General features: G+C 41.1%; 1 protein-coding gene across 2 annotated transcripts in view; it reads right to left on the bottom strand.

Moving 5' to 3' along the window:
* Window positions 1-778: 778 nt before the first annotated feature.
* Window positions 779-21,216, bottom strand: part of nrg3a (neuregulin 3a) — a 558,282-nt gene continuing 537,844 nt past the window's right edge. For both annotated transcript variants that reach the window (XM_079559922.1, XM_079559921.1), the window contains exons 3-9: window positions 12,594-12,667; window positions 11,319-11,342; window positions 9,937-10,039; window positions 8,769-8,889; window positions 5,101-5,210; window positions 4,017-4,193; window positions 779-2,062 (exon numbers count right to left, since the gene is read on the bottom strand). In XM_079559922.1, coding sequence (XP_079416048.1) covers window positions 1,564-2,062; window positions 4,017-4,193; window positions 5,101-5,210; window positions 8,769-8,889; window positions 9,937-10,039; window positions 11,319-11,342; window positions 12,594-12,667 — 1,108 coding nt within the window. In that variant the 3' untranslated portion in view covers window positions 779-1,563. The remainder of the gene's footprint in view (window positions 2,063-4,016; window positions 4,194-5,100; window positions 5,211-8,768; window positions 8,890-9,936; window positions 10,040-11,318; window positions 11,343-12,593; window positions 12,668-21,216) is intronic.

Genomic DNA, 21,216 nt, shown 5'->3' with positions numbered 1-21,216 from the left:
CAACTTCGGCAGATTGGTGGAGGATGGGGGCAGTCTAGAGAACCGATCTACTGCTTGAATTTTGGGTTGGATTTTTAAACTTCAACAAAAGCCAAAAGGACTCTTTTAAAATGATTAATGAATGATTGAATGAATGATTTTCATCATTTACGAAACACCAGAATTCAGGAAATAAGGGACTGAGGCCTCATTGCTCACAGACTGACAGGTGCAGAAGGAAGTCGTGGAGATTCTGCTTTAGACACAACTTCATACTTCTGCTGGATATAAGTATAAGTACACACAACTGTTTGTTACTAACTAGTTCAAGAGGTGAAAATATTTCTATACCATATTATTTATGATTAATTAAATAAACATGTAAATAGTATCTGCTGTAGAGTCATGTTTGTCTCAGTTCCTCTGAGTCGTGTGCAGCAGGACTGATGTGGACAGATGTTACAGGAGAAGCGCATGAGGATCATTTCTTCAACACAGTTACTATAGTAACTGTTGTCTCTAAAGTCAGACTAGTGCTGTATGCACTGAGCTAACAATAAGGGGAAGAATGTAATAACCAGCCAAGTGTGTGATGCTTTATTACATTCCCGGGCGGTTCCTACAAGGTGTGCATTGAGGCTGTAGGCAGCGTCCTTGTCAAATGTACTGCACAGAATATTCTTCAGTGCACTTCCACAGGTGAGCTCACGCAAGCTCAGACAAACCAGTGTGAGTGACAGGCACACTTTTGAAACCAAAATGTCACAGTCTGAATAAAACGCCACACAACAGTACAACAGAAACATTTATTTTCCATATCCAAATCACGTAGTTAGTCCATCAGTACCAGAAGCTATGGAGCTTCATAGCAAAGAGTAAATGACAGACAAATCAACTGGTTTGGACTGCTTCTGTCTCTGTAGTTTGTCTGTGATTTTTCCATCTTCATCTCAGTACGCAGTGGTAAATGCACAGGGCGAGTGTGGTGCAGTTTGAAAATATAATTTGTAACAAAAGGAGAATCTTCATTCTTAATGTTCATAAACATCCCAAGAGTCTGCTTTAAATAATATTTAGTCTAAAGCAGACCTCTGTACACACGTCAACAGGGCATTTTGCCCCATGAATTGTCAATGTGCTGTTTGTGTCTGTAACACTCTTCTCAATTGTTTTCTGGAAGTTTCCCAAAGGCAAGATGATGATGGGATGTCTGTTTAGATCCTGCTTTAATGCCGTCATCTTCTTGATTTAAAACACTTGAAAGTTCACTGTCCATGCCAACCACGGCTATATCCGGCAGGCATGTTCATCACAAAAGTACGCTCCGCATAGAGCAAAACAAAAAGTTGCAATGTTTTAAATCTAGAAGATAGAATTAACTACCGCGATGAATGAGAATTTGCTCCAACCGTTTCCATGTTTGTAATAATCGCAGTTATATTCCTTTCTGAAGTCTGTGGAAAGGTGAAAAAAAACCTTTCTTCCCGGTCATATTCATACAAGGTGCGCGCCGTCAGCGTAAAAGTCCGTCATGTTGCACCCGTCATTACGAATGTCTCAACTGCAATAGTGTGTCCTTGACTCTCATTGGTTGCTGGTAGCCAGGTCTCTGTTTGATTGGCTAAGTATCTGGACATGTGTGGGCGGACACGCGGTGGGACTGAGGAAGCAAACAGTCTCTCTGGGCACCGAAATGGCAGCACTCTCCCCATGTTTACAGTGAGCCAGTGCCCTGAGGTGCTCCTGGGCCTCTTCCAATAGTAATGTTGCTTCCACCTGTTGTTCCCCCAGCACAGGTGAGCAGGGTTTAGACACACACTTTGCTCTCATGTTCATGATGTTGGATGTAGTTGGCATCGTTTGCATACAGGACACTTCGTCGTCGTACTGACAAAGCACAGAGGGGATGATGGGAATTGAGGACGATAAAAATGTGTGTTGATCCTGAATGGTTTGGCGAAAGCTGCAGTTGTTTCTCTGTGGATGTAAAGCGAGCGTTGACTCCATCTGAACAGAGGGCCGTATGTGGAGGAGAGTGTCCTGTCGAAGATCGCTAAAGTGGCACTCCCTCTTGGTCTGGAACCTGCAAAATAAGTAAAGGTCAGTAAATTCAAAAGATATTTCTGTATTCATTTATTGATAATTCACAAACTCATCTTACAATATACTACAGCATATACTGTATACCGGTATCTAGTCCCGGATCAGCAGTAATTAACCTGTTACTCAGGGGGTTAAGTTTAGGATTAGGGAGGGAAGCATGATGTCAGCGGTGTTTCACTCACACAGATCTCACACATATTTTTAGAAACTAGAATATCTGATCTGATCCTCTGATATGTTTTAACAGCAACAAGAAAGTCAAAATTGAGTCTTCAGAGTTGTCTGGAGCCTGCCTCTCCTCTCCACAGCGAGGAACAGGGGTGGAGCTGACACAGGCCTCAGAGGGACTGGGGCCCCACAGCAACAGGGTCTGAGGGGGCCCCACAGGGAAACACAAAGACAGGATTTTGACTGTCGCCGTATAAAAGGCTGATTTAAAAACAATATTGATGCCTAAAATACATCAGATTACGCAAAATTGTATCTGTTTAATTGAACATGTCCTGGACCCCAGACTCCTTGCATATTGTACTTAAAGGGGCTGGAAGCAAGTTCGCCATTTTATACTCACTACTGCCACCTCAGGCCATATGTGTAACTGCACCTTCTATATTAAGCTCGTGCATGACGGCAATTCGGGCCGAAGTGACACATTTTTGAGTGACCGTACAGGATTTTAGAGGCAGTTGTGGTGAACAGGTCTGAGCTCATTCTACACATTAGGACATGGCTGGAACATGTAGGGGGAGGAAAATACTTAATTTTAACATTTTCAAACTCCTTATAGTCCCTTTAACCTGCTGCACACAACATTCAAGGAGTATTTCAAACAAGACTGAGAAAAGTGTTATACTGTATAATGGTTTAAACTTCTTTTGAAAATGAAGTAATTTAAAGTAATATAATACACCTTCTGTTCCAGAGAAATCTACTGTATAGCCTGTACAGGTATGCACCGCCTTCTAGAGTTCCACCACCTCCCAGTGGCCATGACGTTTTTGTTTCTATCTTTGAATGGCTCAACTTTGGTGTGATATGGAATGTACAGTGGGAGTTGAACAGTTTGTGAGATATTAGTTTAAGCAGACAGTTTGTTCATTCTGAGGATTTTGATGAAGCTCAAACCACATTTAGAAAACAAAAGCATGTTTGCAACATGTAATGTACAACATGTAATCCAGTGCGTTCTTTATTGCGTTGGCGTTTCATACGTTTATTGAAGTGTATACAGTCTGATCCTAATGCCTGGGCTCGGGAAAGGCATTTCAAACCAAGCTGCTGCCCAGCCAACAAAACAATAGGCTCGCTAGATGAAGTTGCGGATGATCGGCGAGAGTAGCTGACGCAATGGGATAGAGAAAAAAAGTCTGAAATCCATCTGACCGCTCCACATGGGCCAACACACATGGGGCCAACACACATGGGGCCAACACACATGGGGCCCACATGGAAACTGCGGACAAACCCACTTATAACCCAGGTGGGTTGTTTTGCTGGCTGGGTCCTTGTCATAAAGCTTTTCCTCCACTTTCCACACATTGTCTGTTTCACTTGTGTCTTTATGAATGGAATAACCTGTTCCAGCCAATTGCACTGCTCTATTGCACTGTGGTCTGTCCACACTTACTGCACATCTGTAAATACACTCACACTGTTCTCACATGTCAAATTGTTGTTGTCTTTATCATAGTTTATTTTAATCTTCTTTATGCATGCCCTTATAGTCTCATAGTTTTAAGTTTTTATATATTTGTTATATATTAGTACACAAAAGCACATTTATAGGAACAGTAACGGTCCTGCACAGAACCATCAAGCTCCCAGGCCTCGATCTGAGCCTGGAAGGATGAGACCAGTGGGAGGGAGAGGCCTGAGCCGTTGTGCAGCCAGGATAGTTCATCACCATACGTGGGCTATCTAATGTTTCTCTTTACCTTTGTTTTGCTTCTGTGTCCTTTTTTGATGAATCCACTTCCTGGAGGTGATGGTAGGCAGGACCTGACTTTGATCCTCCCGTCTGATTAAGTCTTTTTTTAGGTGTGGATGGAGAAGTGCATAACATTGACCAGTGTCGAGCCTTATGACTTAAACTTTGGGATGAGCAGCCCTTTCTGAAACATACAATAAATCAACAAATCAATATATTATATGGAATCAAATATAGATTTGAACATTTGTAATATTTATATATTCACAATTACAAAAATATTTACATTATATAACAGAATGAGCTCCACACTTGGCAGGTTTCATACATTGTTCATACATTGTTAATATTTATCACACTTAAATGATTTGATATAGACAGTTATAATGTCACACAAGGACATTCCTCGTCAATACAAAATGCAGAGAATCCAAATGATTAAGGGAAAGACAAATCCAAACCTGTCCTGCCCTGTGTGGAAAAGTAACTTTGCATCAATAACTGAGGTCAAGTGATTACGATAACTGGTGATGAGTGCACAGAGTGCATGAACTCCCCTTTGAGGTCACACTAAAGCATCTCAATTGGATTTAAGTCTGGATTTGACCTGACCACTACAAAAAATTGATGAAGTTCTTTTTGAGCCGTTCATAAGTGGGTTGTTTGTTTGTTTGTTTGAGATCCTGGTCCTGCTGCATGGCCAAAGAGCGCTTGAGCTCAAGAGCTTGAACTGATGGTCTGACGTTCTCCTCCAGGACTGGCAGACTGTAGAATTGACTATTCCATCAATGACGGCAGGTTGTCCAGGTCCTGAAGGAGCGAAGCCCCAGACCGTCGCACTGCCACCTCCATATCTCACGTTTGGCATAAGGAGTTAATCACAACTAGTCAGAGGTTTGGATTCTTCTTTCCCTAAATAAATGTGATAATCATTTGGAAACTGCATTTTGTATTGACTGGGAATGTCTTTGTGTGATACAAAAAATGACTTTATGATAAGAATCATCAAGTGTGATGAATATAAACAAATGTGTGCAATCTGGGAGGGGGTATATTCTTTTTAATGGCACTGTAACCTAACATCATCTTACCTCAGCTGCTTGGCTGTCCCACTGCTGAAGCAGGACGTGTTGCAGGGCGAGTGACAGGAAGTGCAGTGACTGGACTGGGTCTCACGATACTGGAATTGCCTCTTGCAATACTGTCAAAAAAGGAAACAATACATGTGTGATACTTGAGTAGTGGGACAAAACATGTCCTCATATTATTATTACTGTATATGTTTAGGATCTGTGTACTGGAGCTATTTACAAGCATGTGAAGCAAAACAAAACACCTAAAAAACACGAGGAATTTTGTTTTTGTCTGTTTAGGAACACATTTGTGTGTTTTTAGAAATATTTTTATAACTATGATCTGTGTCGGACACAGAGCTCAAATGGATTCATGTGGATTAAAATACATTTTGCATTGTTTGGACATTATCTGATTTTTCCTAACTACATCAGATGCATACTTTACTTCAATCTTTATTCCATGGAAAATGCACAGACATTATATGCAGCGATAAGCAGTTGTGCTCAAAAGTTTACATACCCTGGCTGATTTTTGGCCATTTTTCAGTGAATATAAAAGATAACACAAAAAGTATATATTCTTTTCACTCATAGTTAGTGGTTGTGTGCAGCCATTTATGGTCAAACATTTGAGTTTACTCTTTTTAAATCATAATGATAATTGAAATGACCCTGATCAATGACCCTGATCAATAGTTTAAATACTCCAGTTCTTAATACTGTGTATTTGGATTGTTTTGTGGTAGTTGTGGATGGGCCTCTTTATTTCCTCAGATGGTAAAACTGGCCATTCTTTTTGGTAAAAAGCCTCCAGTTCCTGTAATTCCTGGGCTGTCTTGCATGAACTGCACGTTTGAGATCTCCCCAGAGTGGCTCAATGATATTGAGGTCAGGAGACTGAGATGGACACTCCAGAATCTTCACTTTATTCTGCTGGAGCCAATGAGAGGTCCACGTGGCCTTGTGTTTGGATCGTTGTCAGCTTACAGGCTGATGAGACACTTTTACTCCAGTATTCTTTTATAACATGACCAAGATCCCTGTAGCTCACAAAGTCCCATTTTGGTTTCATCATTCCAAAGGACATTGTTTCAGAAATGTTGAGGCTTGTCTCTGTGCTGTTTGGCATATTGTAAGTGGATACTTTGTGCTACTTTAATCTGGTGACTTGTCCATGCATCCCATTTTTCATCAAGTGCCTCCTTATAGTGCATCTTGAAACCACCAAACCACTTTTTTCAGAGAGTCCTGTATTTCAGCTGAAGTCATTTTGTGGGTTTTTATTTACATCACAAACAATTTTCCTGCCGGTGGTTTCAACAGAATCCTGCATTTTCTCTTAGAGTCTGAACACTGCTGTTTGATACTCTCAGCACCTTGGAATCTTTTTTTATTTTTCCTTTCCAATTTTATACAGTTCAGCCACCTTTTATCGCAGATCCTATTTCGCTTTCCTCATGACTCAGAAAGCAGAAACACCAGTGCAGCACTGGATGAAAGATGCTTGGGTCTGTCAGGAGCCCAAAAACTCGCTGACCTTTTAAACACACAAAATAATTACACACACAGGTCAAAATGTGGGCTCTGCTTGGGTTTGCCCACCTGGGATATAAGTGGGTTTGTCCGCAATTTCCATGTGGACCCCATGGGCCAACAGATGGGGCCCACACGCAAACTGTTAGCCCACATTGTTTTGCTGACTGGAAGGTGAGGATGCTTAACTTTAGCAGCCATTCAAACCCCCTTGTGTCCACTTGTGTGCATTTATCAGGCCAAGATCACCAGATTATGTCAACTTTTGATCGGGGTAATTTTGGTAGTTTCTTTTTTCATTATGATTTAAAATTAGTAAACTCTGTTGTTTTGACCATAAATGGCTTCACACAACCTCTAACTATGAGTGAAAAAAAACATTGGGCCCAATCTTGTGTCACAAAACACAGAAGATAGCGTAAAATCAGTAGGAGCACTTTGTGATCTTTCTGCTCCAGACTTAGCGCATTTTAGTGAGTGGAGACACACATTTTGCTCCAACCAGATCGACTTCGCGGCCGGGATAGGGGTTGTGTGGGAGTGGGGGGTGAACATGTGCATTTGTTTTGTTTCACGTTCATGCCAAGCGCGGGCCGATCCGCGCCACAGCGGAGGCTGTAGCTCTTTCTCTTGAGAGAGACATGAACATAGTTTAGCTCACGATGGGGTGAATAAAGTTTTTAGTTTGACCTATGAGAGCCTGTCATGTTTAAGAAAGAACACAAGGCAGCGCAATGTAAAGGAGGAAATGAATGTCAGCAGTGCTCCCATCAGAGCAGTCACCTCCTCTTGTGACGCCCCCTCACAGGTGGCAGAGGTGAACGGCGCATATAGCTCCGCCAGTCGGAAAATAATTTGCCTGCGCCCATCCGTCCGCTAGCACAAAATCTGGCCCATTTTGTGATATCTTTCATATTCTCTTAAAAATTGTCAAAAAGTCCAAAATTCTGCCAGGGTATGCAAACTTTTGTATCTGCCGTTAGTTAGTAAATTGTCTTGTGTTTTGTTGTTTGTCATGCAGTAATGGACAATAAGATCTACAGCGGGGGGCCCAAAGTGGGGCCCGGAGAGTGACCTATTTTTATGCCGCGTATGGTTAATGCTAACTCTCTCCTGTTCATCGATGGTAGATAAGGATACAGTACACTTTTTGGCCACCAGCGTCAAATTGGGGGCGCTGTTTTACTCCTTTCACAAAGTTAAGGAAACATTTTTGTGGTTTCCCACTTTCCCATTTTTCCAACTTTTATTGCAAAGGTCATTGACATCAACAAAGGTTCATGTTAAAAATTGACTTATAAACGAATTTATATAAAAAAATAAAAAAATAAATAAATAAATAAACGAATAAACTTTCAAAATGATCTAACATGGCATTTTCTTTGAGTCAGCAAATGAATGAGGTAAAGTCACTGTAGGTGCTGTAAATACAGGTGTTGTTGTTTACATTTATTTTGCTACAATAGTTGATTTTACAATCAAAACAAGGCTTTTGCCATAGTTAACATTTGTTTATTGTAATGTTATTTGCATAGATAGAATCAAATGCAAAATAAAAAAATAAAATCAAGTAACTATTATTATTACTGTGTTTGGCCCTTTTTCATTTTGGCCCTCGGAGACAAAATGTTTGAGCACCCCTGATCTACAGCATCCTCAATATCCTCCATCACCAACACATTCAAATCAATGTGTGCAAAAGAAGTTTGGAACAGATGTGTGGCGCTTTCATTATTACAAACTATATTATGGTATGATGTTGATGTTTGAAAGGTCAGACTAATCATAGGCCAATAAATAAGAGTCATTTTCTGTGTAACGTCAGTTGGGAAATGGAGCAAATGCGGCACATTTATTCATCACTAATGATTTACATCGCTATTTGGACCAGAAAACATCCGCAGTTTAGCGCCTCTCCACTCACTCAGTGAAACGTTCTGAGCTGATGAGCCGCTCTGACACACTGATACCACACGCTGAGTAAAGCACTTTTATAGATATTTGACACTTTTACAGAAACAAGCTCCGACACAGTGTTTCCAAGCAATCTGCTTCAGGAAGAGCCAAGAGCTCCGGAGACCATCACTACTATAGTGCAAACACTTTTTTTTCCTTTACACTTTATTCTTCTGATGACTTCAATGTCTTACCTGATGCATCTGCAAGTTGCTGTTGGGCGTCCGGGTCTCGTCCCTCAGTGAATTATGAGAGTTGTAGTTCTTCACAGAGCGGCTTTCCTTCAAGTGGGCCTGGAGCTTCTCTCGGTCTTGCCTGCACGACAACCCATGACATGTTACATTTCTTTCACAGTTTTTCCCCTTCTCAAAAACAAACATGCAGTCGATTTAGTCACATTATACAAGAACTACAGAGCAAGGTTCCAATGCTTCTAAAGTCACCAGAAACACAACCGACCAACTCCCGAACATCTGGTTTTCTCTTCCCTTGGACTGCGCCTTTCTAATATCCTGAAATGAATCCCACTGAAAACATGAGGCAACCTATTAAGATCAGTTCATCGGAATAAACGCAATATGAAAGATCGAGAAAGGGTCTCTGAGGAACGGTCGCAAGTTCCTCCTACTTCATCAGCAGATACCGAAGATTCAGTGGACATTCTTTTGTTGTTTTGTGTAGTGACTGTAATATTTTTGGTATGAATTGAAATTGACAATGTTAAAGCTGTGTGAAACCAACAGAGCCAGCAAGTTTCTAACCGCGCTTTAAGAAGGAACAGAGAGTTTATGGGGCTTTGGCTGTGGGCTTTTAGGAAGAAGCGACGTCTTTAAAGACAATCTTGTCGCTGTGAGTCCAGCAGTGGATACACGGCAAAAAGTAATCTTGAAATTGTTTTATTGTTATTTATTTCATTACTTGATAGATACAAGTGTGGACAATAAACATGTAACACACTACAACATTTATAGCCAAGGTTTCTGACACATGTTTTATCTTGTATTTTAAACACTCTATTGTAATTTTCTTGTAATAAGTACATTTGTCATTGATTTGAGACTCTACGATCTCAACGATTCTGTCCAGGGGGCAAGACATTTACACTTACATTACAATGTTTTAGTTACTTCCTAGAAATCTCTGCCTTGCTCACGTCATAAGCTAAGCACTGCAAAGGGTCAGTTTGGTCTCTTTTGGAAACTCTGACACGGAAACCCTGATGTGAAGGGAGAAAACTATCTCAAAACAGCATGAACAATCAGTGTTTTAACACTTGAACTAATATTAGAAAAAGCAATGTAACTGATGATTATAGGCTGCTTCTGTTTGGTGTGTAGCTACAGTGTGGGGGACAGGACTCACTTGTTGCGGTAATACAGAGCCATGCAGATTATCCCCAGCAGGCTGATCGCCATGGTGATGGAGGTGATGGACAGGACTTTCCTCTTGTAAACGTCTTTACTCTCTGCAAAGTCAAGCATGTAGTCAGTCAACAAGTGCACATTTACAGTGTTAAGGATGAGGAGGGCAAGGAAGGGAGCAAAATAACGATAAAGGATAAGAAGAATAAGAAAGGATGGACCGTAGTCAAATGAAAGTTCAGAGGATTAACCAATATGTTTTTTGTGGGAATTATGGTCATTTTATTGACAAACATGAAGTAGGGAGGTTCATAAACATGTGGGAGTAATCTGTCAGAAAAGATGAGAATGAGTTTAGGCTGCATCTAAAAAGTATACAACCTCCTTCTCCTTATCGTTGACCTGGACGTGCGTCATCGTCAGCTGTGACAATTGCATCTAAATGTGTCAGTGCAGTTAGGAGGGAGCTAAAAAAAAGAGCTGTGATGTTTGCTTTAAAACTTCTTTAGCAGAGGAACCTCGGGATGTTCCTCCTCAGCCCATAAGGAGCTGAGAACAAGGTTTCTGAACTCTCCGCACGAGTGTGAAATATTGATGATTTACTGTGTGATGTTTAATTCAATAAAAACATGAAGTATGACCTAAATATATGACAGTATAAAGCAGGTCATGCAGTGTTACAGCAGCATCCGGAATTTTTTATGAAGGAAATCTATGAACTTATGGCAACATTTCACACTTTTGTGAGTTGTTTATTTAACACATTATTCTGACATTTGTGAAGTTGCTCGGATTACATTTGTGTGGTAATTGTCGTTAAACTTGTATATTGTACGGCGTGACTTCCTGGTTGTTCCTGCGCTGGGTTGGGAAGGTTCAGATCGTCCTGACGCTGAGAAAACCGCGCTTTCTCATGGTCGACCTCATCACGTCACCTCAAAGGTGAAGGAAAAGGACAAAGGAGCTCTCTTTGTAGATGCAGCCCTACATTCATTCATTCAATCTTTCATTGTTTGCCAAAAAATAAAAAAATAAATCAGGTACAGGCCATTAATGTGTGATATTGAAGGATTATGTCCTGAGCTTACTTTGTCTTGCTCAATGTACCCTTTATTTTAATTCTTCCAAACACCCATTAATATGATTTACAAGTATTGTTTCTGTACAAGTATGGCATCAGACCTTGTCCATAGTCACAGTGAGATGACTAGGGCAGAGGACATGATCTGGCTCAAATGCTTTTTAACTCAAATGTTCAGTCAAGTTGACTTTTTATCTTTGATAGTTAATGCTAATGTTACTGTGTACTTCAGTTCAGAGTCATTAGGAGCCGCTTAGTAAAAGCGTTCTGTATGGTAAAGGTGGAATGAGAAGTAGTCTTACCCATGAACTCGATGCCCAGATGATCTGCATGTGTAACAGCAGCAGCAGCAGCACAGAGGGAAGACAAAAGGAGAGGACAGTTACTGGTATTGAAGTCTTTAATATTTGTAACGTTCACTATTACTACTATTTACATGTGAAGTCTAATCCCACTTGGAAAAAGATTCTACTCCAATCCGTTTTCCCCCAAACCTGTTAAAACAGTCTGGTCCCAGTCACATGACACTGATCCAAATGTCCTTTGTGGAGCAACTTCCGGCCAGTAGGGGGTTCACCTATGGCTACAGGGGCCCAGTTAGCCCCATTTAGCCCAAGGTGCTTTCAGACCAAACTGCTGTTTTGGAATTAACTGTGATGTCCTATTTATAGTAGTGCTTGTTTTTAAACAAGCACTACTATAAAGAAGTTTAGTGCTTGTTTGACTCAGCGGCTGTATGGGTGGTTAACATGGCACCTTTACTTTTCATCCCGGTGACCTTTAGGATGCTCCGGGATGAACTGTAGGTTTTCTATATATACGTTACAAATATACAGTATACGTATCCACCACGTAACCATCAGCAGTGACAACCTGCTAGAAACCCTGAAAAACATTTGGTCCTGGAGCGTTGTAGAGGCCAGCAGGATGAAAAGTGAAGGCCATGTTAGCCACTCATACAGCTGTGGTCACTGAAGGTCAAATATGCACTAATGTCCACCATAAAGGCCACCTTTACGGGGCACATCCATAACAAAGTCATAATGGTGCATGTATTGTTGCTGTTTATACAAAGCTTGGTCTTGGTCATCGATGAGTCCATTCGTTACTTCATGTATAATTCTTGTGTGTATTTGTTCATGAAGCCTGATGAAATCACGTTCATTCATGATAAACGATGCACTAATTCCCTTATTTGCAGAGGTGGGGAGAGTGGCCAAAATATTTACTCAAGTAAGAGTAACGTTACTGTAAAATAATTCTTCTCAAATAGAAGTAAAAAGTAGTGGCCCAGATAGTGACTCAAGTAAGAGTAACAAAGTACAAAGCATCCTTTTCTCCGAGTGACTGAGCTTACAGGTCTGATTCATGTTTCAGTTCTGACATAAATGATGAGAAACAAAGCATAAAATAATGTGATAATTATAATGTTTTCAAAAAAATAAAAATCCCATAAAAAACATATAAAACGAAATCACAGTACAGATACAAAAAATCCATGTAACTGAGTACTACCCACCTCTGCTGACTTTAAAGTGACTGTACACCATTTATTCATCAACATTTGAATTCCTTACTTGGGTCGGAGAGGATGGAGTCGGTCTTGGGGAGGAACTGATCACAGCGGATTCCCTGGTAGCCTTCCCGACATCTGCAACCACAACAGGGGTCAAGGTGAGTCAATGAAGAAATGCACAACATGGATCGGCAGAGGTAGATCAGAACACAGCATGTATGACCCTGCTGAGACCAGTCCTAATCCGCACAGAGCGACTGGGGCGTCAGGACTGTGTGTTCTGGATTCAGACTGTTCCATCCTCACAGTCAGCAGTGCGGCTCTATTGCTCCATCTAGTGGCCGCAAGAACACACCACAGCCCCATTCACTCCACAGCACCATCAAGTGGACAGAAACATGTGGTACAAGCTGAGTGCATGACTCGGAGTCAGTGCAGTTATGTCACGGTGAGTCCAGGGTGTTTTTAGGGTCAAGTGATTGGCCATTGGGACCAGCTTCTGCTTCCAACTCACTCAACTATTTAGAAACATTATAACAGAGACCGTTTTAAATGTATGGTTCGATTTGATGTATTAGCTACACTGATTTTTTTTCAGAGGAAAAAAAAAAATCTGCCTCCCTGTTCAAATTGTTATAAGTCCAAGTCTGTAAAGTGTGGACTCTGCAGGAGCTACTCTAGTGGAGGTGTTGTTGCAAGAGTGGCACCAAAGTCCTAAAAAACATCTGGATAGAATATTGTCTTAGTGACACATTTGAACAAATGACGAGCTCTGGCAGCCATATTGTGATCGTCCTTTCCTGGCACCTGGCACAATGTAAACCAAGAGGAAACGCCACTCATTTTGACATTTTATCAATGTTTTTATATGACTTTCTATTAGCATTAGCCTCACCAGCCAATCCCAAGATGGCTGCCATGTTTGCTACGTCAACGAGTCTTACGTCCGATCTAGAGTTTTACAAAAGACCTTCAAACCTCATTTTCAGAAAATAGTTTTGTAACTTCTGCACATGCACGTGTACATTTCAGCGTCATCTCGAGCACATTCCGCAGTGCACATGGATACAGAATGTCAATATTTGTGAAAGCTTATGTCTTTTATTATACTCTGACATTGAAATTGAGATGTTAAAGAGATTATACGGAGTTTGAAAATGTTACAATTAAGTACTTTCATCTTCCTACATGTTCCAGCCATGTCCTGATGTGTAGAATGAGCTCAGACCTGTTCACCACAACTGCCTCTAAAGGTGTTAATTCAGGTCCAAAGTCCCGTCATGCACGAGCTTAATATAGAAGCTGCAGTTACGCATAAGACCTGGGGTGGCAGTAGTGAGTTTAAAAATGACTAAGTTGCATCTCGCCCCTACCTGTTCAGGACCGCCGTCCCCGATCAGGGACTGATTCCAGTTCCATTGGCTTGCATACAGTATTTAGGCAAATTATATTTCAACCAATATAGACATGTGGCACAGATTTTTAAACAGGCAATTCTCCCCAAAACATCTATTCCAGTCATGGAACACCATCACATACATCAAAACATTAATTAAGGACAGAAAAATTAAAAAAAAAAACATGAAAATCGAGCATTAAAATTAAGCATTTCTTATCCATATTAAATTATTTGTGGCTCAATCATAGGTTGACTTTTTTGGGTCCAAAATACTCAAGTAAAATATAATTCAAAAAAATTTCAACAAAACACTCTTTTTGGAAAATTTGGCTCATTATTTTCAATTTTCACGGTCAGAAATTACCTAAAAATACTCCACAAATGAGAAAATCTTCTTGTAAACAAACTTTTTTGGCAATTCCAGTTCTGTTCCCTTAATCCTAACGACTATTCTCTTCAAAATGAGCCATTTCCCAAAGAAATACATTGATATTTGTCCTGGCAGTGCTCAGTGGGTGCCAGAAGCACATGTTAGCCACATGTTAGCCACATTAGCATTTAGTCACAAACTTGTCTAAAATGTCCACAGGGCCAATGATTTCACAGTTGACAATGGTACATCTGAGTGAAAAGCGTAAAAATCAGTCCCATTGTGAATTACAATGGGACTGATTTTTATGCATGGGTTTTGATTTTAAGTTTAAATCAAAACCCATGCACCCAACTGAACAAACCTCTAGCTTTCATTGCAAACGGCAACTCTTAGCATGAGGCCCGAGTTTGCTCGGCAATAAGAAAAAGCCCGGCGGTGGTAAGACAAGCTCCAGCTGACACTTTCCCAATACGTCTTGTTCTATAACACACTCCCGAGCATGAGTGAGAGGGAGCAGTTGCCATGGAAACAGGCCAGTCTGGGGAGTTTGAGCGCACAGCCAACACGGGCACAAGTATTATAAAGAATATGAAAAGAAACAAGTCTCCCAAGACTCCGATCTACATAAACTCGCGGCGTAGAGAGACGGCTTTGAGGGAGAGTCAGATAAATCAAAGCAGGGTAAAAGAGAGGTGGGATGGTGGAATCCAAGGCCGAGCACGCAAGCGGGCGCATCGGGAGGCGGGCGCATCGCGAGGCGGACAACGCTGCACGGACGTGTACCTGCTGCCGTCACTTCTAACCTTGAGCCATCGCTGTGTCTTCTGTATGTGCTGTGCTCTTCCAACCGCATTCATCCACATCGATGAAGCAATCCTGTCAAGCAGTGTTCCGGCGTGACAGATGTGGTGGCGCACACAGAGCCCTCCTGTGCTTTTTATTATGTAGTAGAATACACTGAACTCAGTGAGATGACTTAAAATACTTATACTTAAATAATAATCCACTGTACAATGTTTAAAGTGACAGCTAAAAGTACTGGGCCTCATTCACAACACATTCTTATGCACAAATCTGTTCTTAACATTCACAAACTGAGCTGAAAAGAACATAAGAACATATGTCAGTTCTGTTCATGGTTCAAAGGTGTTTTGAATTTAAATATAATTCTATTTGTACACACCAGTACAATATCTCAAACTTTAATAATAATAATAATAATGCATCGGTTTTATATAGCGCTTTTGTGGACACTCAGAGACGCTTTACATTGCATTATTCATTCACTCCATACTCGGTGGAGGTAAGCTACTATTGTAGCCACAGCTGCCCTGGGGTAGACCACCGACCACCTTTCACTCATTCACTCACTACATTCGCCAGGCTTCCTGGTGTTACCAAACGGGATTGGGCAGAGCAAAGGCGGTACGGCAACACTTTTCCACTGACAAATAAAATGATTAGAACTGTCAGTCAGTTCCTGGTTATTCAGGTGAACTAACTCTAAGCCGAGGAAAAATAGCTTCTTCCTCCATCATGAGGACGATCTTGAAGAATGTGGGATCTCGAGGTACAGTACTTGTAACTGTCCTCAGTGTCTGCTATTGTATGGACTACCTTTCCTCTCTGGGTCACCATCTGACCACACTTGTCAAGTCCCAAAGATATGATATGTGCAAAAACCTTTCAAAATAGCTATTGTACTGTTTTTGCTGTGGTGTGTTCTTGTTCCATAATTCAGTAGGATTTAAAACTAAAGCAGGAGACACTGATTTTGATTAAGAAAACACTGTTTTGACTGAACTTGGCCACAGTCTGACTCTGTGCCCACACTGAACAGGTAAACAGGCTGTTTGTGAATTTTTTTTTTTTATTCCTTCCTTCCTCACTGTGATAATGAAGCTCCCTGCCGTGCTGTACTTTATTTCTGCCCTGCACTGTCGGGAGAGTTTTCTTCTGCTTCTTCAGGTGCAGGTGTGTGAGTATAGTCAAAATAGAACTCAGTGAAGGCATCTGTTTGTAATAATACAGAAAGTAAAATGCGCAGTGCTCCTTCCCTCGCTCCCTTGTGGGACATTTTCCTCGAAGCATGAGAAAAAAGAGAGAATAAGCGCTGATCCCATAGATTTGTCGTCTGACATTCAGAGTAAATAGTTTTGTTGTTGCCAATCCATTTTTCAAGCTGACACGGCCTTCTTGTTAGCAGGCTTGTAGCGAGAAGAATTTCATTGCCAACAAATCGATATGGCCAACTTATCAAAGCTGTCAAATCGTTCTCTTGGTTTGAAAGTTTGTTAAAGTGGATTTAAGGACAAGCTCTCCATGTAAATTTCTTTACTGGTACATAAGACTGACACTGAAGTTGACTTTGAGGAGCACAAATCAGAAGCTGCACAGTCACAGAGATCAATAGTCAATATGTTATGGGGTGACGACGTCTTTAGAAAGCCACACTCAGTGTATTCAAGGGAGTCATGGGCGCATGTTTGCGGATGAAGTTACAAACAAAGCTGAGGCCACTGTGTTTCTGTCCAGCCTCACGTCATGATTAAATCTCCTTTAAGACATGTTTGTAATCCACTGTGTTCTTTATTGTGTCCACGCCCGTGTTTTCATGAGTTTATTGAAGCGTATAATTCCTCTGATCTGATTCAAACCAAGCTGCTGCTTGTCGTGAAGCTTTCTTCCTCTTTTCAGGTGCTGTTTCCATTTCACTTGTGTCTTTATGATGTAGTAGAGGGGGTTATGTGGCTCCAAATCCAGACAGATGATCTGTGTCCTTTTTTCCCACAAATGTTAGACTCCACTTAATCCTTACCCACATCCACGCACTGTAAACAGTGGTTTGGAAGGTATACTCTTCAGAAATAGAAGTGTATACTAAATGAAGACTTTTTTACTTTTCAGTGACCCAGCGGCTGTATGGATAGTTATCACAGTGCCTTTATTTTTCCATTACAGTGGTCTAAATAACGCCTCAGGTTATAATGATTTTTAGGGTTTCTGGCAAATTTCCACGACTGATGGAACCATCTCTATGGTTACGCATATGTATCATACCGGAAAACAACCAGAAACCCTAAGAACACACCTAAGAACACTGACCCAAGAGTGACCTAGACATAGAAATCACCGAAATGACTATAGCTTTGAGCCTGCTCCTACAAATACATTTTGTTAGCCATCGAACCCCAGACCTGATTTAAAATGAACGTTCTCTTGTTCCCATTCTAACAATGGGCCCGTGGCTGGTCTCCCCATCCGGAGCAAGCTCACAATCACGGAGTCCTCAGCATACTTCAGAATTAACCTGTTCATATTGGCTCTGCATCATGCTGGTGTAGAGGATAAAAAGCAGAGCGGACAGGACCACCCTTGTGGTGAACCAGTGGAACTGCAGACAGGGTCAGCCAACACTCCATTGACTGGATGGTGTTAAAAGCTGAGGTAAAATCCACAAATAAAAGTCTGGCGTCATGTCAAACGTTATGTCAGAGTTTGATGGAATGGACAAGGGAATTGTGCATAAATGAGTGTCTTTACATGCACTCGAGTATCCTGGTTTTTAGGCATATCCTGGTTATGACAGTATTCTGGATATGATGTTTACATGCATCTGAGAAAACAGGACACTCATATCCCTGTTTACATGAGCTACTACAGTATCCTGGATATATAGGCTCCAGAGAGGGGCGGAGCTAGTGACAAATATGGTAAGGAGCTAAATACTTAAGCAATGTTGCTAATGCATGACTTTTTCCAGACATTTCCCCAGCACAGGGACAAGAACTGTCCAAGGAAGCACTTATAACAGTTCTTTTCCAGCTTCAGCAACAGACGTGAGAATTAAAAAAATAAAATAATAATTGGTTTGATCCAAGAGCAGTGCTGACTTCCACTGGAGTTACCATGGAGCAAAAAAGTAGATTTTTTTTTTTTCAGGATACGTCAATGTTATAGTTAATTGTTCATTTTTAGAAGATACAAAGTTTTAAAAACCCAGGTGCCAGATGAAACCATTTCAAAAGTTTGCATATGCTCAGAACGTGACCAGTGGTGAAAACCCAGGGTACTGTGTTTACGTTACAGTATCCTGGAAACTGTGGGAATATCCCAGTGAGAACATCCTGGTTTCTATTAACTTGGATATTGGCTTTTCCAGGAAACTGAAACCAGGATTCTTTGTTTACATGAACCAGACAAAACCAGGAAGCTTCAAACCCCCATTAATAACCTGGATACTTGAGTGCATGTAAACACACTCATTGTGGAATATAATTGTGGCGTTTTATGTGCAATGACGCACTCTTCCGCTTTTCATGAAATACGTGTAAAACACTCACTTTTGTCCAACTGGAAGGAGATAGCTTACTTGTCTGTGAATTTACCCACATCGGGCCTACGTTGGTTAAGTGATAGAGTATTAGCTCCGGCGGCTCCTCAAACGCACAAATCCTACTCATTCAATGATCCTGTTCTGTTCTGGACCTCAGGCATAGTAAGACGGGAATGCTGGTTCTAACCTCCCCAATGTTGCACTTATTGGCAGTGGAAAATAAAGCACCATCGTATTACAAAGCCTTCCATCTCTGGCATTTTGTTTAGCTCCCCTCTGAGCGTGGAGCCACATCCTGCCCAGCTTCGTTGGTGCTTATTTCAATTAATAAGTCATATTTATTGAAAGGGACTCCGCTAAAGGGAATCAATGCCTTATTTACACTTTTCAATAGTCTTTGGGCGGAGCTGCGATTAACTGGGCAATAAAACCAACACCTGCTATAACTCAAGATGGCATTTACGAGCAGTCCTTACACTTTGGTGCAGTCTCCTTTAAGGAGAAACCATTTATAACAGAACTAACAGGAAAATGAGAACAGAGATGTCTGCGGATTGTAAGTCATTCCTTAAGGCAAGACAGGTGACAAATGGATTGTTCACACAGTGGTCAATGTCCGATATTTTTTAATGTCAGAGTGTAACGCACTATTTACAAAGGTTATTTTATGACATTTTGTCGACACGTACGCTGGCTGGTTTCCCACGCACAAATACAGACCTGTTTGGTATCCACGTGTAGCACATAAGGCGTAAATACAGCAACTGAGCCGAAACAGACACATGCACAGACGTTACAGAACTGTGCACTTATGTTGTGCCCCCACCCCAGGCCCTAAGTAGCACAGGGGTTAGGCTTAATGGATATAACAGAGTTCTTAGTTTATTAACAACGTAAAGTACAGTAATTTAGGTTTAGGTAGTCAGCCCATAGGTTCAAGATTTAGAGATGCATCATGGCCATTCTGCCCAGTTCATGGTAATGGTCCTGTGGTTTTGTGAAAATAAGATTGCATATTGCTCCTCCTATGTTCTTTAAAAGGGACTAGCAACACACCTCCACAGTGCTCCAGGGCCTGTCAATCAACGCTTCAGGCTTCAACGTCTTATTTCCACAGAACAAAAACCAGCGTGGTTAAAAATATGAGAGGTTGCCCTGTGTTGTCACATGGGTCACAGCGATCTTTAGCGAAAAGACAACTCTTTGAAGCCAGGCTTTAAGCTGTGTCTGGGAAGAGTAAATCTTTATTAGAATCAATTTTTAAAACCAGTTGTCCCTGGTTTTAAAGCAACATCAGCTCCGCGCCATGAGGACCAAAGAGAAGCGCATTCCTCACCCTCCGCTTCAGCGCCAATGGAGCAAAGTAAAGTTATAACTGAAAGCTATAACTTAAAGCGAAGCAGGCTACACATCAGAGGAAAGCCAATGTGGTTGCCATAGCAACACCAAGTGATTGCAATCTCAGGAAAAAGTAACAGGAGAAAGTACAGTACTTGGGAGGCCAGCCATCCACTCCTACTTGTTGTTCTTTAAAGGAACAAGCCACCATTTTTAAATGCTGAGATATGTTCTTACCTTAACTTAGACGAGTTGATATGTGGTTGTCTGGTCTTTATGCGTGCCCTCAGTCACGTAAACACAGCACAGACGGCGTTAGCATTTAGCCTCTCCTCACGTTTTTTCCTATTTAAATATGGTTACATGAGCCTTTTCACTGATCCAAGTACTACAGTACAAGAACTATACTGCAATATAGTAGTAAAGGAGACAATATGGTTCCCCTTTTTATCCGCTTAGAAAATCGACATGTCTAATTGTAACTATATTTGGATCGTGTAAAGGCTCACGTAACCATATTTAAATAGGAAAAATGTGGTAGAGCTTGGTCGCTTCTAACTTTACCTCCGTTTGGATCCATAGATGAGGAGAGGCTAAATGCTAAGACCGTCTGTGCTGTGTTTACGTGACTGAGGGCACGCGTAAAGACCAGACAACCACATATCAACTCGTCTAAGTTAAGGTAAGAACATATCTCAGTATTTAAAAACGGTGACCTGTTCCTTTAAGTTTTTGTGAAAACGACATAGATTGTTTACATTTGTCTCCGCTCTGGTTGATGCTTTGTAACACCAACAACTTCCTTGTTTACAAAATATGCCCACCAATGGAGGCGGGACTAGTGTTGTAGCCACTCCTAAAAGTGCTGGTCCGATGCCTGCTCCCAATGATAGGAAACAGGCATCGGCCCAACGTTCCTAGCTTTGTAGTTCACCAATTACACTCTATAGGAGATAATGCTCATGGATTTATGCAAGCACATCTTTAAATGTGCATTTGCTGTGTTTCAATTTAAAGCTTGTGGAAAGGAAGTCCTAAGTGGCAAAAGGAAAGACTAATGAGGGGTGAAAATTAATGAGCCTGTACAGTTCCTGCAGGGAGTCTAAACTCACATAGTAATACGGCATTATGGCTCTCTGAATATTATTTATAGAGATATAGTGTTTTGCAATTCCCAGAGTCACAGCAGTTGTTTTTAAGCACAACAATGTGCACAGTGTGCTGTAAACTAAAAACAG

This window comes from Gobius niger, assembly GCF_951799975.1.
Source record: "Gobius niger genome assembly, chromosome: 7".
In the NCBI taxonomy this organism is placed as follows: Eukaryota; Metazoa; Chordata; class Actinopteri; order Gobiiformes; family Gobiidae; genus Gobius; species Gobius niger.
Note: the sequence above shows the minus strand (reverse complement) of the source record. Positions and strands in the feature narration are given on the sequence as shown.